The sequence below is a fragment of the Gorilla gorilla genome, chromosome 6 (assembly GCF_029281585.2).
Source record: "Gorilla gorilla gorilla isolate KB3781 chromosome 6, NHGRI_mGorGor1-v2.1_pri, whole genome shotgun sequence".
Classification (NCBI taxonomy): Eukaryota; Metazoa; Chordata; class Mammalia; order Primates; family Hominidae; genus Gorilla; species Gorilla gorilla.
In genome coordinates, this window is record NC_073230.2 from 52,613,564 (window position 1) to 52,623,210 (window position 9,647).

Here is a 9,647-nt window from a genome sequence, read left to right on the forward strand (position 1 = left end):
AAGTATTATTAATGTCTTTGCCTGAAGAAATTCGCTTTTAAATTGTGACTTATCTTTCACCCAAAAATCAAAGCACAATTCAGCCCCGAGGCGGGGGCGGTAGGAGCTGGGCGGGGCGGGGGCAGGGAAAGACCAGGAGCAGAGATTCAAGAAGAGTAAGAGGGCAAAATGTGCATAATGCATCTTCACAGGTAAGAGCCTGGCCAGGCTCCTGTTTTAATGGCTTCCTCCTGAAGAAGATTCAAGCAGAGTGTAAGATATTTTCGGAAAGTAGGGCATTTTGAAAGCATTTCATAATCTCTCAAAACCGGAGACTGCTCCTGTCCCACCTCGTTAGAGAAAACAGCGATGCTCAAAGGCAACCTCCTTCCTGACATTGCCTGGTAGGACGCGACGTGGTGTTTGCCCGCGCGGAATGCGGACGCAAGGCTGCTCCTAGGTCTCGGGGACGCGCCATCCCCATTTCCGCTCGCGGAGGCGTAGGGTCCGGGCGCGGGACCCCAGTCGACCTTGACTGGCGGCGCGACCTTGAGGCCTGCGTTCGCCTCAGTTGCCCCCTCTGTGCAATGGGGAGACGCGCCTCATCGCTTGACAACGGCCGAAGAGCCGCCGCGCTTCCGTCTCCCGCGTGCGCGCGCCATGCTGCCCACCCCCGTTCCGCACTGACCCTCCCCCGTGCCCCGCGTCCCGTACTGCCGCCCCGCCCCGAGTCCCATGCCGCAGCCACCGCGACGGAGCCCGCAGGCGGGAACCTGCCTCCGCGCGTTAGCGCGCACGCGCGCCTCCCGTGTCGTCCCCACCAGCGCCGGCTTCCGTCTATAGGCCAGATGCACTGTCACTCTGGCGAAGTCGCAGACCCGATTGGCCGGGACGGAGGCGCGAGACCGGGTTGCGGGCGGGGCCGAACGTGGTATAAAAGGGGCGGGAGGCCAGGCTCGTGCCGCTTTGCAGACGCCGCCGCCGAGGAAAACCGTGTACTGTTAGCCATGGTCAACCCCACCGTGTTCTTCGACATTGCCGTCGACGGCGAGCCCTTGGGCCGCGTCTCCTTTGAGGTCGGGCGGGCGGCGGCGTGCGGGAATGGGGCCCAGAAAGCGGGCCGGGGTCGGGGTGGGTGGTAGCGCCCCGAAGGCCCGGGCGCGGGGCGACCCTTCTTGAGGGGCAAGCGCGGGCGGGCTGCGGCGCCATTTCCTGACGAGGGGCCATTTTGGGAGGTCCGCGAGTCGCGGGGAGGAGGCCGGGGCGGCGGCGGACAAAGGCAGGCGGCGCGGCTGCGCGGCCGTTGGGGGAGGGGGCCCGCGTCCGCCCGCCCGCCTCATGTGGCCGCGCCCTGTCCTGTCCGACGCACGTGCTCGGCGGCCGCGCTCAGGTCCGCGCCTTAAGAGTCGTTGGGCTCCGCCCTAGCTTGGCCTGAGCGCCGCAGACCGGAGCCAGAAGCACGCTCGCGGGGGCTTACGACCGCCTTCCTGGGAAGCTGTCCCCTGGCAGGCATGGGTGCTTTACATCCTGAGCTGGGAAGCTGTTTGCTTGAGGGTTTTTCTCAAGGATCGAGGCGCGGTGTGAGCCCGTCCATGCTCGGTCCTGTAGATCCCGGGAGGCCATGTTATAAAAGGAGACTTGCTGAGATGTGACGGGTTGCCACTTGAAATATCTTACATTTGGATAAAGTAGGAATATTTATACATGTGCCCCAAACGTCCCTCCGTGTCCCCCACCCCCAAGCGGAAATGTGAAAATGGGCCTTGCCTTTGCTGGTGCCCAAGGACCGCCTTCCACTGCAGTGACGGCGCTGGCGGGGGAGGCGCTCTTGAGCCCCTCCCGATTGTCCCTCTGCCTAGCAAGCAAGTTGCGACTGGCCACAAGGCAGGCCTCTTCCGACCAAGGTGGATTACCAGTGATTACCTAATTAGTTTGAGAGCGTTAAATGAGTTCTTAAAGATCAGTTGTAATTATAGCATAATATCTAAACTTGGCGCGTGTCTTAAAAGTTAAATATTGAGTACGATTCCGTTCCAGTTAACATGGATAGACCTTAGGGAGTAGCGAAATAGGATGTTAGTGGTTTTATTCCTTTAAATCACATCTCAAAAGGCCACCAATGGCTAGTTTGGGATCTTATTCCGAAAATAGATTGATCCTCATGCAGTCTTCGTGAGGACAGGGCGGTTTCCTTGTTGCCTACCCTGTCCATAGTGCCTGGCACATAGTAGGCACTGAAACACTGCATGTTAATCCACACCCCACCCCACCTATGAGTGTAGTCAAAGCTGGTAAGTGACAAGAGCTTTCGTGGAAACTTGGCCTGACCTAATGTTGGGCATCAGGTTACCCAAAGAGCTTCAGGGAAATGAGAAAGGACTTGCAGGTCTTGATGAGAATGGAGGGTTAACTGCCAATGAGGGCTTTGGCTTTAGCGAAAGTCTGAAAGGGAAGTCATAGGAACTTAAACGTACCGACTATAAAGCTCTGAGAAAAGCTGATGTTTTAGAAAGACCATACATTCTAGGTACAAATACCTAAAAACTGAAAAATAAGTACATTGGCCAGGCGGGCGGATCACGAAGTCAGGAGATCGAGACCGTCCTGGCCAACATGGTGAAACCCCACCTCTATTAAAAATACAAAAATTAGCTGGGCGTGGTGGCGCTTGCCTGTAATCTCAGCTACTCTAGAGGCTGAGGCAGGAGAATCGCTTGAACCCCGGAGGCGGAGGCTGCAGTGAGCCGAGATCGAGCCACTGCACTCCAGCCTGGCGACAGCGAGACTCTTGTCTCAAAAAAAAAAAAGTAGATTGCTACAAGAGAAATGCACACGGATACTAATAGTTAATTCAGTCACATCTGTGAAATAGCTTATAAAATGCTACTTTTAAACAAGCTGTTTTTATGAAAGGGCTTGTAAATGTTTATGGTATTTAAGCTACCTCTCTAGCCATAATGTATTATACATTCAAGAAAGGTTCAAAACCAGATATACTAGAAACCAATCTTTATTTTTTACCCCACTACTAGGTAAGGGGCCTGGAAACCAAGAAGTGACTGCTCATCTAATCCATAAAGCTATGTTAACAGATTGGAGGTAGTAGCATTTTCATTACAAGTGACTAAAAAAACAGCTGTTTACCCCTGATCGTGCAGCAGTGCTTGCTGTTTCTTAGAATTTTGGCTTGTAGGTTCTAGCTCAAGTTGGGGGGTGGTGATAGACATTTAAGAAGCCATGTATCTTTTCAGAAGTAGGTGTGATGTACTAAAAGTTTGAGACACTTTCTAGAAGTCTCACTATTTAAGTTATGACTAGTATTGGATTTTTGGCATGTCTTTGGGTTTCATGTTTCTTAACCCAACTGCCTGCAGGGCCTTACGGCTGTCAGGAGCAGTTCTTGGGAATTAGAGTAATTACTGAAGAAGTATTCTAGTGAGAAAATGAATTTATGACTCAGAAGCCCCTAAAGACATGGGTACTAAGCAACAAAATAAGCAGATGTTAATTAACTGTAATTTTCTCTTACAGCTGTTTGCAGACAAGGTCCCAAAGACAGCAGGTTGGTCCATTTTCTGAGTTTAACAAAGATGTTCCAATTGTGACAGTTTGTGTGTGTGTGTATATATATATATTTTTATGTATGTATATATGTGTTTAATTTTTTTTTAAACAGAAAATTTTCGTGCTCTGAGCACTGGAGAGAAAGGATTTGGTTATAAGGGTTCCTGCTTTCACAGAATTATTCCAGGGTTTATGTGTCAGGTACGAAATTTACTGAATTTTATTTTATTTGGGTTGCTCCCTTCATTTGGGATTGAGCCAGAATATTTCAGGATACGCATATCTGAACTGTTACTCTTCCATTTCGGTTCTATTTAACCCTTCTATTCAGTTTGAACTTGGGTTTAAAGTTTGAACCTTGCAGATTTGGCACACTTTAAGGTTATGTTGTCAGAAGTGACATTTTTCCTATATGTTGACAGGGTGGTGACTTCACACGCCATAATGGCACTGGTGGCAAGTCCATCTATGGGGAGAAATTTGAAGATGAGAACTTCATCCTAAAGCATACAGGTCCTGGCATCTTGTCCATGGCAAATGCTGGACCCAACACAAATGGTTCCCAGTTTTTCATCTGCACTGCCAAGACTGAGTGGTAAGGGTACAACATGGCACACTAACCACCTGACTAAATGAAAAGTTGCCCTGGGGGGGAACGGAACAAACACTACTTTTCTTCAACCTTTCCTTCCACAGACTTTTTCATCCCTAAGATACTAGAAGAAGAGCATACATAGGGACTAATATAGCCAATGTGATACAGAATGTCAGATACTATAATAGAAACTTGGCCCTTAGCTGGGTGGTTGAATTAGGTGCTACTTTTTTGAGATGGAGTTTTGCTCTGTTGCCAGGTTAGAGTGTAGTGGCACAATCTGGGCTCACTGCAACCTCTGCCTCCTGGGTTCAAGCGATTCTCCTGCCTTGGCCTCCTGAGTAGCTGAGAATACAGATGTGTGCCGGCATGCCTGGCTAATTTTTTGTATTTTTGTGGAGACGGGGTTTCATCATGTTGGCCAAGCTGGTCTTGAACTCGTGACTTAAGGTGATCCACCTGCCTTGGCCCCCCAAAGTGCTGGGATTTCAGGCATGAGCCACTGCGCCCAACCAATTAAGTGCCCTTTTTTTTTTTTCTTTTCCCAGACTGGATCTCGCTCTTATCTCCCAGGTTGGAGTGCAGTGGTGCCATCTCAGCTCACTGCAACCTCCCGGGTTCAAGCAATTCTTCTGCCTCAGCCTCCCAAGTAGCTGGAACTACAGGCATGCACCACCACTCCCAGCTAAATTGTGTATTATTAGTAGAGCGGGATTTACCATGTTGTCCAGGCTGGTCTCGAACTCCTGGACTCAAGTGATCTGCCCGCCTTGACCCCCCAAAGTGCTGGGATTACAGGCATGAGCCACTGTGCCCAGCCAATTAAGTGCTGCTTTTATGTTACTATTAATAACATGCGGTTGGTTGGGTTTTTTGTTTCTTTGGGGTTTTTTTTTGTTTTGTTTTTGTTGTGTTTGTTTTTGGGGGGGCGCAATTCATTCTATATGTGTACCTCTTTTTTGAGACGGAGTTTCGCTCTCGCCCAGGCTGGAGTGCAGTGGCGCGATCTCGGCTCACTGCAAGCTCCGCCTCCCAGGTTCACGCCATTCTCCTGCCTCAGCCTCCCGAGTAGCTGGGACTACAGGTGCCCACCACCATGCCTGGCTAATTTTTTGTATTTTTAGTAGAGACGGGATTTCACCGTGTTAGCCAGGATGGTCTCGATCTCCTGACCTCGTGATCCGCCCCCCTTGGCCTCCCAAAGTGCTGGGATTACAGGCGTGAGCCACTGCACCCGGCCTGTATGTGTAACTCTTTAATGGTAATTGGAGAATCATGTTTAATGACATTTAGTACAAAAGGCTTCAGTTAAAAAAAAAAAAAGCTACCTTTCTCGTCTTGGTTCATGACACATGGAGGCTGCTTGTTTGTGGTTGCCAGTCATAGTGATTGTTCTTCCTTTTCAAGGTTGGATGGCAAGCATGTGGTGTTTGGCAAAGTGAAAGAAGGCATGAATATTGTGGAGGCCATGGAGCGCTTTGGGTCCAGGAATGGCAAGACCAGCAAGAAGATCACCATTGCTGACTGTGGACAACTCGAATAAGTTTGACTTGTGTTTTATCTTAACCACCAGATCATTCCTTCTGTAGCTCAGGAGAGCACCCCTCCACCCCATTTGCTCGCAGTATCCTAGAATCTTTGTGCTCTCGCTGCAGTTCCCTTTGGGTTCCATGTTTTCCTTGTTCCCTCCCATGCCTAGCTGGATTGCAGAGTTAAGTTTATGATTATGAAATAAAAACTAAATAACAATTGTCCTCGTTTGAGTTAAGAGTGTTGATGTAGGCTTTATTTTAAGCAGTAATGGGTTAATTCTGAAATATCACTTGTTTGCTTAATTCTACACAGTACTTAGATTTTTTTTACTTTCCAGTCCCAGGAAGTGTCAATGTTTGTTGAGTGGAATATTGAAAATGTAGGCAGCAACTGGGCAGGGTGGCTCACTGTAATGTATTACCTGAGGCAGAAGACCACCTGAGGGTAGGAGTCAAGATCAGCCTGGGCAACATAGTGAGACACTGTCTTTACAAAAAATAATTAGCCTGGCCTGGTGGTGCATGCCTAGTCCTAGGCTGACGTGGGAGGATTGCTTGAGCCTAGAGTGAGCTATTATGCCACTGTACAGCCTGGGTGTCACAGATCTTGTGTCTCAAAGGTAGGCAGAGGCAGGAAAAGCAAGGAGCCAGAATTAAGAGGTTGGGTCAGTCTGCAGTGAGTTCATGCATTTAGAGGTGTTCTTCAAGATGACTAATGTCAAAAATTGAGACATCTGTTGCGGTTCTGTTTTTTTTTTTTGTTTTTTCCTGGAATGCAGTGGCGTGATCTCAGCTCACTGCAGCCTCTGCCTCCTGGGTTCAAGTGATTCTAGTGCCTCAGCCTCCTGAGTAGCTGGGATAACGGGCGTGTGCCACCATGCCCAGCTAATTTTTGTATTTTTAGTATAGATGGGGTTTCATCGTTTTGACCAGGCTGGTCTCAAACTCTTGACCTCAGCTGATGCGCCTGCCTTGGCCTCCCAAACTGCTGAGATTACAGATGTGAGCCACCGCACCCTACCTCATTTTCTGTAACAAAGCTAAGCTTGAACACTGTTGATGTTCTTGAGGGAAGCATATTGGGCTTTAGGCTGTAGGTCAAGTTTATACATCTTAATTATGGTGGAATTCCTATGTAGAGTCTAAAAAGCCAGGTACTTGGTGCTACAGTCAGTCTCCCTGCAGAGGGTTAAGGCGCACACTACCTGCAGTGAGGAGGTACTGCTTGTAGCATATAGAGCCTCTCCCTAGCTTTGGTTATGGAGGCTTTGAGGTTTTGTAAACCTGACCAATTTAACCCATAAGATCTGGTCAAAGGGATACCCTTCCCACTAAGGACTTGGTTTCTCAGGAAATTATATGTACAGTGCTTGCTGGCAGTTAGATGTATAGGTTTAACAGTACATGTCAGGACAATCTAAGCTGAGAAAACCCCTTCTCTGCTCACCTTAACAGACCTCTAGCGTTCTTAACCCAGCAATCAAGTTTGCCTATCCTAGAGGTGGCGGATTTGATCATTTGGTGTGTTGGGCAATTTTTGTTTTACTGTCTGGTTCCTTATGCGTGAATTACCACCACCACCACTTGTGCATCTCAGTCTTGTGTGTTGTCTGGTTACGTATTCCCTGGGTGATACCATTCAATGTCGTAATGTACTTGTGGCTCAGACCTGAGTGCAAGGTGGAAATAAACATCAAACATCTTTTCATTATCCCTAGTATTTCCTTATTCCATTAATTAACAGAATAGCCTCACCACATCGAGTCATTAACTGCTTTTATTCATCCAAGTATTTAACTTTTTTTTCTTTTTTTGTTTGAGACAGTTTCGCTCTTGTTGCCCAGGCTGGAGTGCAGTGGCACTATCTCCACTCACTGCATCCTCTGCCTCCCAGGTTCAAACGATTCTCCTGTCTCAGCTTCCAGAGTAGCTGGGATTACAGGTGTACGCCACTACACCCAGCTAATTTTTTGTATTTTTAGTAGAGTAGGGGTTTACCATGTTGGCCAGGCTGGTCTCAAACAGACCTCAGGCAATCCGCCCACCTCGAGCTCCCAAAGTGCTAGGATTTCAGGCGTGAGCCACCGCGTCCAGCCCCATTTCTTTTTTCTTTTTTTTTTTTTTTTAATTTCTCCAGTGCCCAGCGTGATCCCTGACATCTGGTATTAGAGTTCAATACTTGTGCTGGGCTTCGGTAATCCCAGCACTTTGGGAGGCCAAGGCAGGCAGATTACCTGAGGTCAGTAGTTTGAGACCAGCCTGGCCAACGTAGAGAAACTCCATCTATTAAATATGCAAAAATTATATGGTCATGGTGGTGCATTTCTGTAATCCCAGCTACTTGGGAGGCTGAGGCAGGAGAACTGCTTGAACCCAGAAAGCACAGTGAGCCAAGATCATGCCACTGCACTCCAGCCTGGGAGACAGAATATGAGAGACTCTGTCTCCAAAAAAAAAAAAAAAGATGGGTCCGGCTGTGGTGGCTCATAACTGTAATCACGGCACTTCGGGAGGCCAAGGCCTGAGGACTTTGAGCCAAGGAGTTTGAGACCAGCCTGGGCAATATAGGGGGACCCTGACTCTACAAATAAGAAAATAAGCTGGAATGCCAGGCGTGGTGGCTCACTCCTATAATCCCAGCACTTTGGGAGGCCGAGGTGGACGGATCGCTTGAGGTCAGGAGTTTGAGACCAGCCTGGCCAACATGGTGAAACCTCATCTCTACTAAAAATACAAAAAAAAATTAGCCAGGCATAGTGGCAGGCACCTGTAATCCTAGCTACTTGGTAGGCTGAGGCAGGAGAATCCTTGAACCTGGGAGGTGGAGGTTGCGGTGAGCTGAGATTGGGCCATTGCACTCCAGCCTGGGGGACAAGAGTGAGACTTTGTCTCAAGAAAGCTGGATGTGGACGCATATGCCTGTGGTCCCAGCTACTCAGGTGTCTGAGGTGGGAGGATCCCTTGTGCCTGGGAGGTCGAGGCTGCAGTGAGCTGTGGTAGCACTCCAGCTGGGTGACAGAGAAAGACCCAGTATCAAAAAAAAGAGTCTTGCTATGTTGTCCAGGTTAGTCTGAAAAACTGGCCTCGGCCGGGCACGGTGTCTCACGCTTGTAATCCCAGCACTTTGGGAGGCTGAAGTGAGCGGGTCACGGGGTCAGGAGATGGAGACCATCCTGGCTAACACAGTGAAACCCTGTCTCTACTAAAAATACAAAAAATTAGCCAGGCATGGTGGCAGGTGCCTGTAGTCCCAGCTACCTGGGAGGCTGAGACAGGAGAATGGTGTGAACCTGGGAGGCGGAGCTTGCAGTGAGCCAAGATCATGCCACTGCACTCCAGCCTGGGTGACAGAGCGAGACTCTTGTCTCAGAAAAAAACAAAAAACTGGCCTCAAGCAATCCTCCTGCCTCCATTTCCCAATGTGCTTGGGTTACAGGTGTGAGCCACCATGCCCAACCACTGGGAAGATAATTATGTGCCAAAGTAGACAATTTCCTCCCTCAACAGACCTTTTGGAAGGAAGGCCGGGCCAGGCACGGTGGCTCATGCCTGTAATCCCAGCACTTTGGGAGGCCAAGGCGGGTGGATCACCGGAGGTCAGGAGTTAGCAACCAGCCTGACCAACGTGGTGAAACTACATCTCTACTAAAAATAAAAAATTAGCCTGTAATCCCAGCTACTGCGGACGCGGACATTGCAGTGAGCCGAGACCGCACCATTGCACTCCAGCCTGGGCAAAAGAGCAAAATGCCGTCTCAAAAAAAAAAAAAAGAAAAAGGAAGGTGAGTCAGATGTCAAGTTGGTATTGCGGCATCAGCTTGTGTAGTAAGATTTGACGTGGTCAGAAAGGTCTCAAATGGCTACCCTGAGAAAGAAGTGGAGCTTGGAATAAAGGTAACCAGGAAAACCCATCATTTTTCTGCTGGTTGGAGGCTCTCATGGAAACCCTTAGGAAACTTACAAGCTGAGAGGCGGGA

General features: G+C 49.0%; 1 protein-coding gene across 2 annotated transcripts; it reads left to right on the forward strand.

Moving 5' to 3' along the window:
* The first annotated feature begins 842 nt into the window (after positions 1-842).
* On the forward strand, positions 843-5,901 carry PPIA (peptidylprolyl isomerase A). 2 transcript variants are annotated; one of them, XM_055347781.2, is made up of 6 exons: positions 897-1,055; positions 3,511-3,541; positions 3,656-3,744; positions 3,966-4,138; positions 4,398-4,505; positions 5,546-5,647. In XM_055347781.2, exons 1-5 carry the CDS (start codon positions 987-989, stop codon positions 4,477-4,479), a joined length of 444 nt encoding a protein of 147 aa, XP_055203756.2. In that variant the 5' UTR covers positions 897-986; the 3' UTR covers positions 4,480-4,505; positions 5,546-5,647. The 2 variants fall into 2 exon arrangements, with proteins under 2 accessions (XP_018886247.3, XP_055203756.2); XM_019030702.4 differs by lacking the exon at positions 4,398-4,505 and having other exon boundaries at positions 843-1,055; positions 5,546-5,901.
* Positions 5,902-9,647: the final 3,746 nt, after the last annotated feature.